The 20896-nt window shown below is 43.5% G+C and overlaps 1 protein-coding gene across 11 annotated transcripts in view; it reads right to left on the bottom strand.

Moving 5' to 3' along the window:
* ncor2 (nuclear receptor corepressor 2) overlaps window positions 1-20896 on the bottom strand; it is an 85467-nt gene that overhangs the window by 19135 nt on the left and 45436 nt on the right. For 3 of the 11 annotated variants that reach the window (XM_069138523.1, XM_069138529.1, XM_069138530.1), the window contains exons 11-27: window positions 20788-20881; window positions 18961-19139; window positions 18121-18175; window positions 17932-18030; window positions 15542-15675; window positions 15397-15450; window positions 13355-13515; window positions 12058-12120; window positions 6239-6381; window positions 5953-6091; window positions 4782-5205; window positions 3583-3727; window positions 2680-3100; window positions 1488-1652; window positions 1193-1329; window positions 901-1000; window positions 646-753 (exon numbers count right to left, since the gene is read on the bottom strand). In XM_069138523.1, the coding sequence (XP_068994624.1) occupies window positions 646-753; window positions 901-1000; window positions 1193-1329; window positions 1488-1652; window positions 2680-3100; window positions 3583-3727; window positions 4782-5205; window positions 5953-6091; window positions 6239-6381; window positions 12058-12120; window positions 13355-13515; window positions 15397-15450; window positions 15542-15675; window positions 17932-18030; window positions 18121-18175; window positions 18961-19139; window positions 20788-20881 (2621 nt within the window). The remainder of the gene's footprint in view (window positions 1-645; window positions 754-900; window positions 1001-1192; window positions 1330-1487; window positions 1653-2679; window positions 3101-3582; window positions 3728-4781; window positions 5206-5952; window positions 6092-6238; window positions 6382-12057; window positions 12121-13354; window positions 13516-15396; window positions 15451-15541; window positions 15676-17931; window positions 18031-18120; window positions 18176-18960; window positions 19140-20787; window positions 20882-20896) is intronic. The other 8 variants (XM_069138528.1, XM_069138533.1, XM_069138534.1 and 5 more) reach the window with 6 other exon arrangements.

The raw sequence follows: 20896 nt of genomic DNA, 5'->3' as shown, positions 1-20896 counted from the left end.
CTGATGTTAAGAGTGAGAACATGGTTCTCGATACTCTTCCACTTGTATTTTAAAAAGGAAAACTGCAGTGTTGAGGCACCACGGTCTGTAATTGCAGCTTTAAATTTCCCTGAGTACGTGTCTACCAGCATCACACGCACAGATTCGGGCAGAGTCTCCCATTCTTCACATCCTCTCAAGCTCTGTCAGATTAGATGAGCTTCAGAGAACTCAACTCCCCGCCGATTTTCAATTGAGATTTAAGTCTAGCCTGGGTCACTCAAGTACATTCAAAGACTTGTCTTCAGGTCACTCCAGTGTGGTCCTTGCTGTCATGTTGAGAAAGTGGATCTTTACGGTATAACAGTGTTGAATAGAAACTGGAAAAACTCATGACTAGACTTTGTTATTGTGGGGTGTATGGCATCTTGACGGATCACACACACACACACACACACACACACACACACACAAAAAAAATCATCGTTTTAAAGGAGATATGTGATGGGAATAACAATTGGAAAAAATAAGTAATTTTTTTTTTTTATCAATATCATTGATATGATTCTTTACCCCCCTATACAGGAGAAGGGAAAATACAAAGCTCCAATACCATATTAAGGTATATTGAAATCAAACAAAGAGGGGAAAAGATGGGGCACCCACCACGTCCAGCAGCACTATCATGAGGCGCCCCCTGGATTGACAGGTTATCAGGTTGGGAGGACGAGCTGTGAGGGGACAACTGTTCCTGCTTCACCACTGGGAAAGTACCTGTACAGGATGAAAAAAGCAAGGAATGAACAGAGAGATGGTTTTAAGAAAGGCACAAGATCAGAACTCAATATTAGTGTGACGGTTGTATCAGAAGTTGATGGCGACATTTAAAGAAGAAAAACAGAAGTCAACAAATCCCCTCACCCATTTTCCTCTGATCCATCCACGATAACCCCATCTGTGTGGGTGTCATCTTTCCATGGTCCAACCCATGAGCTGGACTGTGCAACTGCACGGGGGTGCCCTGAAAAACACAAATTTGGTCATAATGGTAATATACACCATCACTGCTCTAGCGTATGTATAAATATCTGAACAATTTATGCACCAAAATCCAAAGTGTGCAGCTAAGAAGTCTACTGAAATTTCATAATTTATGTGGGTCAACTAAATGAACCCATAAAGTTTTTGTCAGCTTTTGTGTATGGTGTTATACCTGTGTGATAGAGCCTCCTGGCTTGGTGGAGGAAATGAGAGGTGGAGGCTCTGGCATTGTGAGGGGTCTCACTGCTGCGAGTCTCCCACTGTCCTGTGGCAGACCGGAGAGCGAAGGGTGGCCTGCTTGCTGGAACGCTGGCAGACATAAGAGATTATGAGATTTGATTATTGGCAAAGGGTTTCTCGATGCACTTCAGTGTCAGGAGGTCGTTCCCATAATATATCTGACAATATGTCGTATAGGATGCTTGCAAAGAAGAAACAGATAGAAGAGTGCAGAGAAGAAGACTCACAGTTGAAGTGGAGCAGGTGCTGGTCGTGACTGATCTTGGCCATGTCTCGGGGGGACATGGGGTAGGGGGAGAGAACTGGGCGACCCAAGTTCGAGGTCCTCAGATCATCGGGGCCCAGCGCCTGCTTCTTGGCTTCACCATGTGGAGAGAAAGCTCGGGACTTTTCTGAAACATCAACACAGAGAGAGAGAGACGCGATTACCACACAGCATTCAAGTCGATCTCCGCTGATACAAAAAGGCGTCTTTTTGACTCTTATATCTCACTAGTGTCGACACCTTTGTCACTGTCATCATAGTGAGGACACAGAAACCCTCATTCCACTTTCTAGCCTTTGAATTGTACAATATAATATATAAAAACCCATTGCTAATGTTTATTTTAAGGCACACAAGTAGAATCCAGCAGAGTAGGTGAGTGCACTTCAGTATACTACAGGTGTGAAACGTCCATCACCACATTGTGTTCACCAGCAGAAAAATTGCTCATAAAATTCAGCTTGAATATGTCTCCACCTGCCCCCATGACAGGTATAAAAGAGCTTTTTAAGTATTTTTCCTTTCTGAAAATGAATGAAAAAGCAGCTGCAGTACTTTAGAGTTCACAGCTGCGGTGCCCAGGTGGTTATAAAAGACCTGTCTTTGTCCTGACTGTTAAAAAGTCTTGCACTGGGCTCTCACAGATTCTCATTCCACAAGCTTACAGTAAGTGCACTGAACTAGACTATATTCCCTTCTGGGTCAATAGCAATATCAGATCATTTATCAGTTCCTGCTCCACCAGTGTCCCAGAAACACTTCAATACCCTGAACACTGGAGAACACAGACTCAAGGTTAGAGCTTGTAGCAAGGACCAACTAAGTTAAACTAGATCAAATGCTACTGGAACTGCATGTTGTGCAGAAATTTCATTAACCTCCATTTTCTTATTTCATTATTCCTCTAATCATGTTTTCGTAAATCGATTTATTCGGCTCATTTTTAAAACTGAAAACACCACGACATGCGGACATGCATCCTACAGTAGTGAAACTATGGCTTAGAGTCAGAGAATAACGGCATTGGAAGGAAAAACAAAGGGAGATTAATGTGCTGGAAATTGTGAGAGGAGTTCCCACATTGTTAACTTTAGCAGCTTAATGAGTTTGTAGGTAACAAGCGTAGTTTTCTGGAGTGATGGAGGTGTGCGTACCATCCTTTTCGCTGGTGGAGGGGCTGCGTGGGCGAACACGAGGGCTGCTGCAGTGAAGAGCCTCCCTGTCTCTGTCTGGCTGCGGGGTGTAAGGCTGCTGTTTACCTGGCTGGCCTGAAAGCAGCTGCAGCTGCTGCTGCTGCTGTTGCTGTAGCTGGTGCTGTAGGTGTTGCTGTTGCTGCTGTTGCTGCTGTTGTTGTTGTTGCTGCTGTTGCTGCTGCTGCTGTTGTTGTTGTTGTTGTTGCTGTTGTTGCTGCTGCTGCTGCTGGTGGTGGTGCTGCTGGTGGTGCTGTTTGATGTCCTGAGAGGACTCTCCATGAGCCATGGTGATCTGTTGCTGGTACAGTGCCAGGGCGTGTGGGGGCAGCACCGCCTTCCCACCACCACCCCGCTGACTGCCCTGCATGGAGGCTTCTGGCATCTGCACACGGGACGAGAGGGAAATTTAAAAAAAAAAGGTTACACACATGCCACACACAACACAGGCCCACTCCTAGCTGGCATTTGACATATGGTTAGCCACATACAGTATCTGATAAACATGATAGCTCATACGCAGCTCTTATTTCTTGGTAAGCTAAAGTTTCCCTAATGCCTGGCATCTCCTTTCTTCTCCACAAAGCAATCCTATCCCATCATCCTCCATCTGGCTACCTTATCTTAAACAAATATGACTTAACAATTTCACATGCTATACTGTTATCTCTGTAAGCAGAGATACAGGAATAGCATTGATACCACTGCAACTGAGGAGTGAGAGTGAGTATATGTGTGTGCGTTTGCAAAATCAGCTTTCTGTTATAAAAGACTACTTTGATCAAAGACACTTTCCAAGGCTGTAAAAGCTGTGATGCTCATCACTTAACTGTTGTAAGATGTGCGAGTAAAAAAAAATATACACACCGAAACACCCCAAATACAACTCACAATAGGTGGTATAGCCGCAGCCCTCTGTTTGAGCTGTTTCAGGTCCATGGGCTTCTGTAGGGGGGATGATATGACCCCATCGTGACTGTAGTTTAGCAGGCTTGGCCGTGGAGAATTCATTCTACACACACAGACAAAGAGAAGTTAGATGGATTGAAGAGGAGGATGAGAGTAGAGGGTACAACATATCCTGTTTAGTGTTTCCGCCTACGGATGTACTACCAAATGTCCACAAACTGCCCAGTGTAATTTTCTTTCCCCATATGAAACCAAATGCAACAATTCATCTGAGAACTTTAAAGGGGGAAAAACAACAACAAGAAAAAAAAGCACAGCTTCTATCTGTGTTTATATCCCACACGCCTACTATCCTATTCCCCCAGGAGACACAAGACACATTCACAAATCCTCACTCAAAAAAAAAAAAAGTTAAAGCATTCAATTTATGGAGAGGAAGCAGAAATATATGGCGGGTGTGTGTGTGTGTGTGTGTTGACAGAGTCGGAGACTGTGGAAAAGAATTACAAGTAAAAATCCATATCCATGTCTCACAACATCTGTCAAGAGCACACAACATACTCTGAATCACAGACACACACACACACACACTGATGCACAAGAGGGTATACACACTCACAAACACACACACACTCCCTTTGTTTGCTTTGGCAGAGAGGGCAGCGTTTCCCTCAGCTCTGCCAGTACATGCAGTCTGCTGTCATGGAAAAAATTGGACAAATACCGTGCAAACAAGACTAATCACTCCTCCCACGCACTTTTGACACTCATTTCTAGTGGCCTCATTCGCAGACACACACAACATATATATGTATATATATACAGTAAATATATATTCGCATTCATTCAAAGAGTGCACATAAAATTGTTGGTTGACAGAAAAGAGCAACTTGTGGTATACTCACAAGTGGCTTAACAAATATGGTTTCACACAGTGTAGCTAGGCAACTAATACCACTTCAAAACCCTCACTGCTTTGTTTTCTAATGTTTGCTGTGGTAAATCAGAAAGTAGGACACCTGGTAAACCACTCAAAATCCAGAAGCTCTTTGACACTAAAAATCTAAAAATTCCATAAGATGTCAAATGAAGCAGGAAAAAAGCAAGAAACAAACAATCGAATTTCCACTTCTATATTTTTTGCTCAGAATTTTCACCTGTTCTTATCCAAATTGTCTGTCTCCTCCACCTCATCAGCGCTGCAAGTGGCACTGGAGTCACTGTCCCCATGGGAGCCAGTTTTGGCTGCATGGTCCTTCTTGGAGCTCTTGGTGGAGCTTTTGACTTCCTCTGCCTCTGCTGTGGGAGGTTTTTTATCTGTGGCATCGCTGGGTACTGCTGGCTGCTCTTTGTAGGGCTCCCCTGCCTCAATCTTTATCTCCTGCTTGATGACTGAGTCTGCATCCTCCTTGACTGGAGGTTTCTCGTCCACTGCCTGGCCTGGGTCTGACCGGGTCTCCTCCTTGTTCCCGGGGTTGGAGCTGCCCTTCGACCTGCCTGAGCCTTCCTCCTTAGCCTTACTGTCCTCTGACGAATGCGGCGAGGGCAGGCTCTCTGTGTCAGAGCTGTTGTTGGCTCCACCTGGCAGGGACAGGGGACAAAATGAACCACAGATTAGACTGTAAATCATGTTTGATCTCTTTGTCCTTTTCGCTTCCATCTTTTTTTGCTAAACCAGATTCCTTACAGTGCCAGTCTTTGTCTTAATCAGGTTTCACTGTACAATAAGGGGGAACACAAAACCAATTGGGATGATGGATAAAATCCCCTGAGGCTTCAGAGCTCTACAGCGCTCTGCAGTCCACGCAGTTTACGTCTATCAACAGACTACAGCAGGATTTTCAGCCTACTTTTATGTTTGTCGCTGCAGAGCATGATTGTTCATGCCAAAAGGAAGCGACTCAAACATTTTCACTGTTATATTAATTAATATGCATTAAGGTGCCACTTTATTAGGTACACCTGCACAATCTAATGCAATCCAAAACAACAACTTGGACATAAATTCTACCTTTAAATAAGATAATAATGTTCAGTTCTGATTGAAACTGCAAGAGAGGTATTATTCTAACTATATGCATGTTATTGAAGTTGTTGTTTACAGAGAACTGAACTTCATTACGTAAAGAGGTGTTCTATTTTTTTTTTTTTTTATGTTTTTTAATGCAAACCTTATTTTCAAATGAGGGATTAAGAACACCAGAAATACTAAATGCAATAAAAAAATGCTGAAAAATAAAATAAAATAGCACCTCAATAAAACATTCATGTGATGATGTTCTATTTTGGATATAAACGAAATGTATGTTGTTCCTGGGGCTGGTGTACCTTCTCCATCCTCAGGGGCTTCCTCTTCATTGCAGCTGGCTCCTGAACCCTCCATCTCCTCCTCCTCAGCTGTATACGGGGCACTGGTCTCTTCATTCTGCAGGGCTTTACCCCTACGACGGGCCTTTCGCTCCTTCTCCTGAAACAAAACAAGGACACACTAAATAAAAAAAAGTCAGATCAAGAAGAAAAACAGAAACCATCCTATAACTTGATGGTGCACAAAAAGCATAAATGACTTTACTTTGTCAGCATGAGGTGGAGGAAAACTTTCCATTTTTCTTACCGATTTCATTTTATGCTGCTGCAGAATCTCATCCAGTTTCTGCCTCTTCTTGTAGTTGAAGTAGAAGTTCTTGCACTGTGACACGGTTTTTGATCCCACCATCTTGGCGATGGCGGACCAATTCCTACCATACTGGAGAAGGCCTGGAATTAACAGATGGAGGCAGAGCGATTAGGACAGGACAGAAACAACGGCAAACAGACAGATGTGACCTTATTGATATTGATATTCACTTTACAGCTGTAAAAAAAATATGATGAAAGCTGTGCAAAGTGCACCTGTTGAGTACATTGTAAATTGAATGGTTATTTGGTATATATACTATCAGCGCTATCTCCAACCACAATCATGTGTATAGTATAAAATAGCCATAAACATCTATCTCTATAGCTCTACACAGCTGTCTGTAGCCTAACACAGACACAGTTTGAGTCTCCCAGCAGCAGCAGCAGTATGGCCTGATGCCACTCACTTCCTAAGTAGAGATACAGAGATAGAGACATAAGAGTCAAAGAGGAAAAAATAGAGAGGAGTGCTAGTGTGATAGGTGAACCATCAGTCACACCAATGACATCACTAACTCTCCCCACTGGGGTCACTCTGTGTCATATTCTAACTGACTTTGATGTGACCCAGTTCCAAGAAACCCCAGTCCTTTACCCAGTCAACCACATGATTGTGCCTTACACAAGAGTCAACAAGCACCCGCTGGGCCAGAGCTGTGATAGATCAACCTGTCATGAAACACACAAGCATGCACGCGCACTCGCACACAATCGTGCAGTGTATGTGTGCTAAAAAAAGAGATGCACAGAGCAGTCAGTGTGTGAGAGAGAGACAGATAGTGTCGAATTTGCTCCAGTGCCCCCCTCCAAGAGTTTGCTGCTAGCTAAAGGCAGCTCATTAACAGTGTGTGTTGTAAGAGGCTTAGCTTACACCACCCACTTGTTTCCTGTGCCAGCCTGACAGGTCCTGGCAACAGGACAGCTTCTCAAAAGGTTGTTTGGGGGTTGGGGTGGGGGGGTGGGGGGTGTCATTAACAGGCGCTGCGCCAACTCGTCTTGGGATAACCTTGGACATGGGTTCAGAGGTCCCTGCATCTAATCGCTTAATGGAGGTAGTAGGACAACAAGCAGAACAGTGAGCCAAAGGAGAGGAAAGGACAGCTGTTTACAGCCCCGTCATCAGAAACACTGACTGATACTAACGCTTGATTGAATCAGTCAGTAATAAGATGATTACAGAGTGCCAGCTGCAATAAGAGCTGGGCTGCTATTTGTTTAATTTCCTGGATGTTATTCACTGGGATGAATTTACATATGTGTACTAGGAAATTCAAAATATGAAGATACAAGTAAAAAGGTCTCTAAAAATGATAAAATATCTAGAAATCTGTCTGCACACTAATGATTCTTAACCCCTTAAAAACACTAACATTTTGCTAAAATAATTCTTAAAAGTAAACTTGTGGTAGATGCATAAGTTTGGTCTAAGAAGACCAAAAGACCAAAGAATAATATTTGGCATGTTTTGGAAACAAAACAGGTGCTATTGTGGAAAATGTCATGTAAATAAAACAGAACACACCAAACTATTTACACCAACACAGATGAATGCCGTAAAGTTTGTAAATGAAATTAATTTCTCCCATCAGGCATTCTGTTTGTGACAAAACTTTCAAAAAGCAGCTAACAAAGCCCTTTCTGCCGGTACGCATGAAGCACAGGACGCTGCCTTGCAGGTAGTTATCTCTGCATGTCATGTTCTTTGTTTTCTCCATAAACCTGAGTTTCATTGGCCATGCACAGCGGGTCATGAAGTTCAATCCACCCTTTTCAAAATCATTATCATTATATTTGTCTCTGCACTGACATATGTCAAACACTACATCTGTCACACATACCGACTGATAGAAAAAAAAAAATACTTTTGCCAAAAGGGCTAGAAAAGCTTTGCATCATCCAGCAAATGTGGGAAGACGTATAATATTCACTGTCAAGCTGAGAATTTATTAATGCCAATATAAAAAGAACGGCCATAACAAGGAGGGGTTGATCTTCAAGTCTGAGCTTCTGGTGTCTAAAAGCTGCTGCGCACCTACAACCTGTCAAGTGTTGAAGTGGAAGAGGTTTTTTCAGCTGAAATATTCATAGTTGCCACTAAAGGCATTGCTGGAAAAGCCTCTCCAACACAGAAAAGAAAAGAAAAGAAAGACAGGTTGGCCCGACTCGCTCCAAGAGGACAGCGACACGTGACCAACACCTATTAACCTTTTACAGCCATCTCACAGCAGGGGAGAGGAGGGGAGGGGGAGGAGTGGGGTGGGGGGCTGCCCTACAAGTTAGACACCCAGGAGTACACACAAACATACACATGCTCAACCATGACAGACAGTGGCATGATATCATGCACATTTAAGCAAGGAAGACAAACTCTTTGCAGCATGCAGTGAAGCTGAAACAATAATGGTAAAGTTAAAAGTTAATTTACTCAAAGTCAAAGGTCACTTTGCTATGACCTCTAACTACGTCCAGTGTATTCCAACATATGCAAAGACAGAAAGCGCAAATCCAAAAAGCTCTAGCTGACTCAGGGCCTTAGTTGCTGAAGCAACACCACATGGAAAATACATCCAATCAGCAGCAGCAAAACTGAAACAGGTGGTAGCCTCACACCCAATCAGGACACTGTATTCACATTAGCTCCTCCCAGAGAAAGTCCAATCAACACCTGGCGCAGCCTGAGAGTGGTTGTTCCCGTCTGTCACATGCCTGTCACTCCAGCTCTCTCGTGGTCTCGTGGCCCTGCTCTGTATAACACTATCAGACAGTCTGATCTCTGGAGGGCCGGCCGGGAAGCTCTTCGGGGCTGGGCCTTCCGATCCAGAGCAGAGGAGATGAAAACAGCTCAGTCTCAGCGCTCTTCCTGCCAGCTGGCTTGAAACTTGAGCCGGTGTCAGGTTGACATGCTCCAAAACAGCACATGCTCCTGGCCTCTCCCCTCCTTTCTCCTCTCTCTCTGTCGTCCCTGTGCTTCGATAAGTGCTGGTCTGTTCTTCTCTGCCGTGTCTCTCTCCCCAATGGCGGTCGTCTGGGAAGACTTCCACAGGAAAGTGGGACTGTGGGGCGGTGCTATGTGCTCAGCCACTCTCTCCCCTCATCTGATCTCTCCTCTATCTCTCTTTTTTTTTTTTCCCTCCCTCCCTCTTTCCGTCGGTCTGTCCCTCCCCCTACCTCACTCTGCCAGCAGGCACCGCGGTGCACACACACACACACACACACACACACACACACATGCATGAGTGAGTACAAACTCACTCGAACCCTCTCTCTCTGTCTCTCTTGTTAATACTCTAGCACACAGACACAAACACACACTCAGGCAGTCCAAGAGTAAACAGAGAGCAGAGAGAGAGAGAGAGAGAGAGCAGCCTGGAGAGAGAGGAGAGAGAGAGAGAGAGAGAGAGAGAGAGAGAGAGCAGCCTGGAGAGAGAGGAGAGAGAGAGAGAGAGAGAGAGAGCAGCCTGGAGAGAGAGGAGAGAGAGAGAGAGAGAGAGAGAGAGAGAGAGAGAGAGAGAGAGAGAGAGAGCAAGCAGAGCCACTGAGCCAGAGAGACAATGGAGAAAGGGAAAGGATACAGAAGTGGAGAGTAAGCACAGAGAGAAGAGTGAGGGAGGGCAGGAGGGGGTGGAGAGGGAGTTGATGTTGATACCATGAGAAAGCATAAAGGCTTTCACATTTTTCCTGACTGACCTGCTTTTCATCTTGAATGTGACCTCTCTAGTTTATAACAACACAGAGTGAGAGGAGAGAGAAAGTGAGTGGGGGAAAGAGGCACTTGCCAAATCTTCCACAGCTCTTGCCAATCTGGGCTGTTGCCATCTCCCAACCGAGAGACAGAGATAGAGCAACGGTGGAGGAGAAAGGGAGAAAAAAAAAAAAAGATAATGTGGCATTCTCTACCTGCTGCTCCTTTAAATGGGTTCTTCCAGCACGCAGAGCAGGGGCCATTATCCAGCTGCCTGCCTGCACCCGAGCACAGCCTGGCAGATTAGTGCACTTACATAAATGCCAGCCAAGACTGGTGCACATGCAAACACAGCTTGGACCAAGTGCACACAGATACAACCTTTGCTACACATACCTTCCATGCAGACATACACACAGGCAGGCAGAGCTGGTGGATTTAAGACAAGTGGCGTTAAAAAGCCCTGCAGTCTCTCCTGTGGGCTACCAGTGAAGACAAGAGTGATCTATCTCCCTGTGGCCATGTCATCCTCAAAGGCAACGCTGGCTGGAACTGCCCTGCCTCACACTATCAATGCAATTATTCACATCTGTTTAGCTCAAGGAGATAAACACATTAGCATGAGGACACCTAAGCCTCTTTAAAACATATACATGTCGAGCACTTTCCAGGGAAAGCACCTTGACGAGCTTATTCAATACTTGGAGGAAATGGGGGGGGGTTATGATCTTGGAGTGTTTTGAGTTCTTGGAAGGGGAATCCCTTTTGGCAGGTGTGGGGGTGGAAGTCAGAACTGATGAAAAACGGTAAGAGCAGCTCCCCCTCTTCAGCCCTCGGTACTGTAGCCGGGGTTCTGTGGTTGTGGTTACATAAGCCCTTCATGGAAGCCCTGCTCTCACTGAGCTGCCAGGCTAATCCTCCGGGATGGAGCGCCCCACTAATCCCGCAGCAGGAGAATGGAACTGAAGACATTAACCGGGATTACTACACAGGACCGTGTTCGAGCCAGGCCAGCACCAGTTATCGTAAAATAACCTCTTAACACACAAACCTGCACGCACGCACACACCCCAATTTCCAGGGGCCACTACACGCAGAGCAGAGCAGATGCAGACTAAATTAAGTTTAATTATCATATTCAAGTTTGCAAGAGGCATGACATGGGAGGACAGGTTAAAATAGTCAGAAGCAGAAGTGAGAGTCACACAAAGTACGATGACACATCATCCACAAATGGCCACAAAGACGCCGCCTACCAGTTCAGTCATATAGAGAACGCAGGAGTTGACATTACAAAGAGGGCACTTTGTCACCCAAGTTCAAGATTTAAAAATCATTTGTAAAAAGATACATTTAATACACAGTTCAGGCTGTGAATTTGGTAACGCAAAGATATTTGTATATATAAAAAATGACTGACAAGCAGCAAATCTGACCATCAGTCTGGTGTAACAGATCAGTGGAGGATCCCAATTAAACGAGTAGTATGCAGTACAAATCAATGAGGGTGAAGAGCTCATTCAATTAGTAACTGTGGCTCATGCACTGCAAATAAACTCTTTTGAACACACAGAGCGCTGGTGCAAAGAAAACAGGCAGTGTCAGCGACCTCTGTGAATCAGCCATAGGCTTCTGGGTAATCTTCAGTCAGAGACAATAAACAGCCCCGAGTTAATGACTGCTGCATTCACAGAGGCTGGCTGATAAGGGACAGACTTTACAGCCTCCTTGATAAAAGGCAGGCTGCTTTGACCCAGAGAGACGAGGAAACGGCTCCAAAGAGCAACAGACTCCGTCCAGGCAGACGGACACGGACACACACACACACACACACACACACACACACACACACACACACACACACACACACACACACACACGCATTGACACAAACGAGCAGCACGTGGCGGTTGCTGCCTCACTAACAGGAAGTCACAGCCGCATCACTCGGCTATGCTTTTAAACAGCGCTTGAGTTGTTCGTGTTCCTTCCTTTGACATTTGTTTTATAATATACAGTAGCTGAGATAATGCTACACATCACAGAAAGAAGAAACGTTTGCTATGTATTACCTTTTTTGGCAGTTTCCATCTCTTCTTCAGTCCAGCGAGAGCTCTCATTCATCTCCAGATTGGCTGTCAAAAAAAAAAAAAAAAAAAAAAAAAAAAAAATAGAGAACCAACAAGTTGAAGAAGGCGGGAGGAAGGGGGGAGTGGGCAGTTGTCACAAAGTCAGTTAGGGAGTGACTGACGAGAGGAAAAGAAGAAGAGACAGAAATTAGAGAAGAAAAAAAGAATAAGAAGGTGGGGGGCAGGGTAGCTTTAGCTGCTTGCCAAAGGAGCACTGCAGCACGGGTCGCTAGGGACTGTTTGTTTTAGATGGAGGAAGCAGGAAATCCAAGGAGAGAAGTCAGTTAATGATTATAGACATAACAACTGGCTTCTTTCCCTGCACAGGCCACAAGCCAGGTTGTCCCTGGCGGAGCTGGAGCCAGTGCGTATGTGTCCTCTATATGGACCTGTGAAGGGCACAGTGGGCCAGCTTGCATTGCTGCCAGCGAGGGAACAAACAGTGGCAGCGGTGGGGCTGCTGACTGAGAGCCCCTACAGATCGAGTCACCTGGGGATTCCCTGTGACTAAACCTGTGCAGCAGCAGCAGCAGCAGCAGCAGCGACTGACTGCAGCGTGTACACACAACTGCTGAAACATCAAAAATCCCATTCTGGCCTGCAGCAAGACTGTTAGTGCGTGCATGGCTAACTTACATTTGGTGAGCTGACACAGAGTATTTTGTCCTTAAATAATACTTGTGTCTTCTGCCGACAGATGGGATTTTGACTACACCCCTGATGCAGTCACAGCTCTTCACTGTTCTGATTTCTTATCAGGACACTTATGAGCCTATCTTAGGAAAAAAAGTAGTGAGCGCAAGACCGAATGTGAACAAATAGAGATGGAGGAACAACAGTGCACTCTTGTGGTGTTGGACAAGACGCTACAACTAGAACAAAGGTGACCAAACTCAATCCTGCGTGATGCTGGTGAAATATTTGTTTATAAACCTTCTATATTGTTTAAGAGTTCCTGACATATCCGAAGAAATTTTCAGTCATTATTGATTATTAGCTATTTTAGCAGCCTACTATTTTGCATCTATTTTGAAATAAGTAAGCTATTTAGAAAGATATAATACAATAAAGAGTGTTCTTATGTCTCTGAGTTTATTAAATATATAATGACTTCATCCGCATCACCTTCTCAAACTACAGTAAGTAATGTGCTTGTATTCACATGCGGAATTTTTTTCTGATGTTAAACTAACACGCAGCACAATTTGCACTAATTTGGTGCAGAGTGACTCAGACTGACCGAGCTCATTGTTGAGTGGCGGTGTGGTGGTCTCCTCCACTTCACTGGTCATAGAGCGGGTGATACGGCCCTTGCGGCGCCCCTGGCTGTTGGCTGTGCGTCGACCCTTGAAAGCCACAGCAGGCTCTTTGTCCTCGGCATCCTCCCCAGAGGTGTCGTCCCTGCAATGGAGAAATGTCAACACAGTCGTTGAGGGAAAAACACCAGCTTTGCGACTGGTTTGTACATGACGGTTCACGAAAATGACTCAAAGCTCTTTAAGCAGCACATATATTTCTGGAAAGCGCTGGAGGTCACTGATAATAACCATTTAGACAAAAAGAGCACTGTCTTTATTGATAAACATCTTAATGTTGTCATGCCAATTAAAGATGTGTTTTACTGCTGAAGATCAGTCTGAAGGCAAAAATAAGAGCAAGAACTGAAGGCAGCTGTTGTCAAGGCAAAGTACTGCATGAACAGGCTGCCTCTGATGAGAGACTTGATACTGTCACTGACTGCAAAAAAATTGCAACCAAATATTCAATATGATGGCTTTGGGTCTATTTTATATTTATTGGAGCTATGAAATTTCTAACTGTTGTAAACTGATAAAAATGTACACAATTTTCAATTACATTGGAAAGTTGACATTTTAAACCCATAATGCTGAAGTACAGCGCCAGCGTCAAAATGTCTCATCGAAATAACATTTGCAAGCTGCAATGTTCAAAATCATCCAGATATATTGTGTTTAATAACAAAAGCAAATGTAGGAAGATCCCCCTTTTAAGAGATGAAGATGTGGGCCATGCTGCTCACAGCATGAGGGTAGTAAAGAAAAGGCCCTGTTCTATCTTCAGGAAGCAGCACACACTGCAGGCAACCAGATCAAATGTGTGACCTACAAGTGTTTCAACTGGTCCACACTTCAGTCAGTCGCAAAAACTAAATTCAAACTTCAAACTTCAAACATCAAACATCCATCCCCATCCTTTCCTTAATGTGTTTGTCTGCTACATTGCATTGGCTTTAGCACCACAAGTCCTATGTGGGGACAGATGAGTTTGTCTGCCTGAGAACAGTCGAGACTGCAGCACAATGAAACACAAACTTGGAAGACAAAATGTGAACGTGTATGCAGAAGCTGGCTTTTTCATTCTTTTTTCCAGGATAATTTATCGAGTGTCAGCACAATGGCATGCCAGGAGACAGCCACTGAGTTTGAACCCTCTGCTCCTCCATTCATCTTCCCCCAGCTCCATTAATCTTGCTGAGGGGAGCTGGTGGCACACTAAATATAGGCAAGCCAGCTGTGCCAGGGGTGACAGGCAGGCAGCAGGGTGTGCTGGGAGTCACGGAGTCCCCTGACCCCGCCTCAGTGCAGGGAGACATTAGGCAACACTTCATCATCATCATCATCTTCTAGTCCAATACAACTGCTAATAAATATGACCTGCCAATGCTAAAAACTACTGCAGTGTACAGTTTCAGCTGACAACATAACAGTGCCTAAATACAGACATCTATTCATTTTCAGGCAGTGGAAAGCAGTGATACTCCATCTGTAGTTTTGCATCCTTTGCTGGCACTGTGCCCCTCCCCCCTCCCCCACCCACCCCACCTGACCACCTAGCAATATACAAACACAGTTACACTCCTCCTTACGCACTGGCATTTCAAACTGACAGCCAGGTTAATGGTACTGCTTATTTCCCCACCAAAAACAACCCAGAGTAATAAAAATAAGCAAAAATCTTTTTACAAATGAGGCTTGGCGTCCCATCGGGAAGGGGAGAAATATTAAGAGGAAAACAGCTGCTGAAGTGGGGAGAACAAATGAATGCTTGAATTTGCCGTAGGTGGAAAATTCTGGCTGGAGGTGAGGAAGTACGAGCTCAAGGGTTACGGAGTGATTGGATTTTCAGATCCACTCCCACCAGCCAAAACTTACTCCTACTCCATTTCCTGCATCCTGACCTGGAACAATTCAAAAAAATTGTGAGTTGGAGAAATGGAGCAAGTTAGAGGATCACTATAGTTGTGCAAGTTCGGGCTCGTACAATATCATACAAATCTTTTCCCTCCGCTCCATCTTTTCCTCGCAGTCTGCCTTTCTGAAGAATCAATAAGAAAAGCCATTTTTGCAGAGCACGTGTGACATGACTGGCTTTGAAGGTGTAGTCTGTCTTTAATAAAGCAACTCACTTCATTCCATCTTCTTTGTCTTCAGCTTCATTTTTCTCTTCCTCCCGCTCTCCCTCCTTCTCCTTCTCCTCCTTCTCTTTCTCTTCCTGGCTGCTCCGGTTCACTTGTTGCTGCTGCTGCTGCTGCTGGCCATGCTGCGATGAAAGAGACAGAAACAACTGTATTAAAAGGATAATCCCAAATAATGGGCACGGATTTACTAACATCTCAACATCTCCGGTAAACTGTTTACCTTTGAAACACACAAGCACATAAAATAATAAAGAATTTATTGGACAGTCAAGAGTGGTAAATGTTTTTCTGTCTTAATAACGCTGCATTCTGCAAATCAGATAATTATAAGGAGGGCTGTCACAAGACTGCCTTTGAGTATGTCAGTGGCTGATATTCTCATTTTACCTCAGGAGATTCACTAATATTCCCCTCACCACATATATTTCCTGCACGTTTGCAAACAGTGAATGAGGTTCCACTTTCAGTGGCAGAGCTGATGTCTACATGCAGGGTACAATGAAAGTTTGGCTGGCTTTTTGATAAAATAACAACTACACAAACGGTGTTTTAAAAACAGAAACGTAAAATACCAATTAATAATTTCGTTCTTTGTCATTTCTAAAATCTTAGTATCACTGATTTCAATACTGAACAATTACTAACCTGAACAATCCAATTCATTTCGAGCCGCGTTAAAACAAAACAGGATACGAAAGTTCCGTAATTACAGAAGCACATTTCTGCTGTATAACATTTGCTCTTGATGCGCCCAGAACCACTTCCTTACCAGTTTCCTGCCTGTCTGGGCTTTTAGGGTTAGAGTTCAGATTAGTATAGACACGCAGCCTGACCAAAAACCTCCAAAGCTGCTCAACATTAACCAAGCAGATCTCTATCAACATCTTCTACTCAATTTGAAATCTTTGCAGTTTCTGCCTCTAGGCAAATGCTCTTGCAAGCAACCTTTGTTGATCGCTTTACTACATATCTGCTCTAAAAAAAGACACATCGCATGAGGCTCTAGGCGAGCGAACATAAAAAACAGTAGAGAAAGATGGGGCGTAGAAAAATAAAACCAAAATGCACCTTTTACACGCAGTAATGACCTTTTTCTCCATTTGCAATATCCTCTCCCTCCCTTTGAAATTAACTCAGACAGAACACAAATACAAGTCATAACTCAATAGGCCTTAATGGTCTCCCAGTCGCTTGTGCTGAACAGACACTTATTCTTTTCCCAGGACACAAAAGCAGCCTCATAATCTCCATCTACCCTCAGCGGAGAGCTGCAGAGCGCTAAGGCATGTTCTGAGCTGACCCTGGGCCGTGTAACGACTAAAAGGAGAAACTCCACGACAGCACAGTGAAAGAAAAGACTGAGAATGGCTGGAAAAACATTAACATCGGCATTTAGCTATTACTTACTCTCCCCAAACATAATCTCGATTAGCATTTGCAATCAGTCTGATGTATAACGATACACTTTGGGTTCCTCCTCTGTAAGTACCTCCCACACTGTGACGGTGAGCTATTATTGCTAGCTGCTACTCAGGAGATATGGAGCAAACTGCCAGGTAATGAGCAGAGGTTTCCTCAGGAAAGATGAGGAGCGACTGTCCTCACACCCACAGGGAAAAGGTCGCCAGTAAATTACTGCAACATTTCATTCGTGCAAACCACCATGAAGTTGAACAGATAGCACCTGATCTGAGGCTCCGAATAACCGGTAGCTCCTCAGCAGCAGAAATAACCTTTGTTTGGAGACTATCATTATGAAACACTGCTGAGATACAAAATACAAAATATTCAGCAAAATTGAGTGTGACCTCTTCAGACTTCTTCACAGTTCTGCAAAGACATCCATACAGCTTTAGCGCTGGATATTAGATCATGTTTATGTTACTTGGGACACATTTTTTAAGTAAGACGGTGGCCCATTTTTAGTAGCTTTTAACGAGGTGAAATCCTGTTGGATGCTGTATTTGAGCACAACATAGTCCATGTTTTTCTTTGTTGTGTGCCTCGCAACTTCACATAGAAAAAATGCCAAAGCAATTTTTCTGTGCTGTCAATGTGACAGACTATAAGAATAATAGGAGAAAAGTTAATGTTGGCGATTCCTGCCAAATTAGTTGGACGACAGAGTATCGTATTAACAAACGTTTCTTCGACAAGCGAATGGTATCATTTACTGTCCATAAGTTAGCCAAGTCACAAACAGCAGCCAACTTTGTGGTTGCCAATCAATCGCAAAAGGAGACTTCCGTGTTTGTGTGTGTGCAGGATTTCTTAAAACTAAAGACAGAAGGGTGCACCTGAAATTTGCAGCGTGTGATCTGGACTCAATCAAAATGTCAAGCATCCGTTAGAACTGCGAGCTGGAATGGAGAACATACCTGGCTTCTTCCTCGGCGCCGGTAGTTCCTTCGTACGATGTTCTTATAGTTTTCGTTCTTTTTGGTCAGGTAGTAAAAGAGCACACACTCCGCCACAGTCTGGAACATTAAATAAATGTCATTTTTCATTTCATGAGAAGATGGGCTCAATCTGAAAAATACATTAAAAAAAATTAAATGTACCAATACCTTTCTCTCCAGGAAAGATGCAATCAGACTAAAGTTTTTGGGGTGCTGTATGAACCTGTGGGAGGATAACAAAGCTAATGGGATGACTCAAAATCACTGACATTTGCTGAAAGGCCCTAAAAGAAGATCACAAAATAACACAAAGAGATTGACGTCAGTGCTGACACAGAAAAAGGACATCTAAAATGAAGACTACGCTTTCTGACAAAAACAGTGCCCTAAAAAGGTTCACTAAATCTATTACATGAATCCCAAATTTAAAAATGTCATTTATTATATTATTATCACAGTCGATAATGACCAGTGATGACATGTTTTAGTGTTTGTTTTTGCTCAGAGGAAGAAACTGAAGCTGTTTGAATGTGGGTAAACGTTCAAGTCACTGGTTTCCTTGCGTGGGTTTGATTTAATTTGTCAGCTTCAAACGCCTCATCTCGATTCTCACGAAAGGGGAAGATCCACTTCCTTACCAACAACTAACTGACCCTCTATCAGTCACCCACATTTCACAGGGAGCAAAAGACATACTTCATCTTGTTACTTAAAAAGAAACTCCCAAGCACTTGATCTAATAAACTGAATGATAAACGGAACTGGAAGCTAAGATGGCATTTGATAAAAAAAAAAATGTGTTTAATGTAAAAAGCCCAAAATACAAGCGCGCAACAGGAAAATTCATGGATGGTATTCTGGGGACCAAATGGCAAAATGTTACTGTCAAAAACTATCTTTTGCAAGGGAAACATAATCTAGCTGATAGAAAATGGGAATAAAAGGATGTATTTTCATTATTAAAATAATGTATTTGAAACCCTGAGTTTGTTGGCGTGTTTTACTTACTTCTCTCTGAAAGTGTCCTTCTCCTGCTCGCTCCACATGTTCATAACCTGCCGGTCCTTGTACACCTTCATGGGGTCATCCATCAGTCCGTTCATGTTGATAAACTTGATGCGTTGCTGCTCAGCATCAAACAGCATCGGTGGGATGACCGCCAGCTGTCGCATTTGCTTCTCTGTGTTCTGATGCACACGCACGCACGCACGCACGCACACGCACACACGCACGCACGCACACACGCACACACAGAGAAAATCACATCGTACAGCGGAGTCTTCTGCCATGAAGCATAGTTTCTTTTATGACAACATAGTGTTCATGCAGACATGACCTATATGAAACCTACTGTAGTAATACATAATGGTTTGTGTGGAAGAGTTCAGAAAACACAACCGGAAGTTCAATGTGCTTTGTATGCTCAGCAGTTTAGGCAACTCTAAAACTGTCACTCTTAAATTTACAACTTAACAAAGAAAAAAAAAAAATCAACATCAGATAACGCCTGGGGTTTGGACAGGAGGGTGGTAAAGGAAAGGCACTGTCCTATCTTGAGGAGGCATTTCTTGGGATGAGACAAGACGTGCCAATTGAATGCACTGCAGGCAACCAGATCTGGTTTCAATTGGATTTCAAATGTGCAAACTAGGAGCTTTTGAATGTTTGAAATTAACTACGGAAACCTTGTCATTAGTTTGGCTGGTATGTATAAAGTCAAGCCAGTTGTTTTTATATAATCTGCCTCAGGGGGCTTGACCTATCACTAAAAAATGTTTTCTTAGACAAGATTTACACTTCTGATGTGAAAACTTTTCCAAAAGCAGCTAAATCTGCAAGCAGTTATGTGGCTGTGATTTTGTCGTCAATGCAGAAGTTTACGAATGTCACGAAGTTAAGATTCATCATGGAACCATTAATACAGTGGACGAGTACACGGACGACGATTGCTGTTGCACCAGCAGCTGAAGCTATGTGTCGGCTGTGCACGTTATAAATGGAGGAAAGAGGGAAGACTGTAAAATTGAGACGGACAGTAAAAACTGCCAGAAACTGTCAAAGTTTTGGAAGCGATCCAATTGAAAGCAGCTGTGCTGCTGTGCTTGCCGCTGGGATGGGGTGGCTTTAAGCAGCTAGTATTTAGCTGTGGCTCGCTCTGCTAGTTTGGCTACTACAATGTTCCTGTGGCATTCCACACCATCTGTATTATAGGCCGGTATTGAAGGCCACATGCCTGTAAAACAAAACTATGTTCCTTTGACACTAGAGGACTTGATTCACATTTATGCAGACAATGTTGTTATGATGTTGTTCTTATTATTGTTATTACTAAGCTCACTTTATTACTTATCTTAATTACTATGGACAGCATATAAATATATATATATACACACACACAGATATATAGTGTAGGTACACATTCACACAGTACTGTGCAAAAGCTTTAAGCACTATACATAAATGAGGATGTTTTCCAAAAACTATGCACTTATTAGTTTATCAATTAACAAATTTAGCGAAATAAAGTGGAAAAATGACCCTAAATCAAATCAATATTTGGTGTGTGCACCCTTTCCCTTAAAACCAATTCACTTGCACAGTTTTACAAGGTAAAATATTGATGTAGGTTGTTTTAAAGCATCTTGGAGGACTTGACCCAATTACTATAAAATGGGCACATTTCTGAATACAGTATATAGCAAAAGGGATTTTATCATCACACAAAAAAGTAACAATATATAGTATTTAAGTATTTCTTGGTACGCAACCCACCTTGGTGACAGGCGACAGTGAGAGCAAATGGAGGAGCAAACCATCTTTATCAGAGGAGCTTACCTCATGCTCTGATATCCCATCAATGATTTCAGAGACTTCATGTTCACTGCGAGCTGCAGATGAAGCCAGCCCACCTCCTCGCTGCCCAACGCGGCTACAAAAGGTAAAA

This window comes from Embiotoca jacksoni, unplaced genomic scaffold, assembly GCF_022577435.1.
Source record: "Embiotoca jacksoni isolate LCO1_2020_lvr unplaced genomic scaffold, fEmbJac1.0.p SCAF_8, whole genome shotgun sequence".
Lineage (NCBI taxonomy): Eukaryota > Metazoa > Chordata > Actinopteri > Embiotocidae > Embiotoca > Embiotoca jacksoni.
The sequence above is the reverse complement of the archived record's forward strand: the minus strand, read 5'-3'. Positions and strand labels throughout refer to the sequence as shown.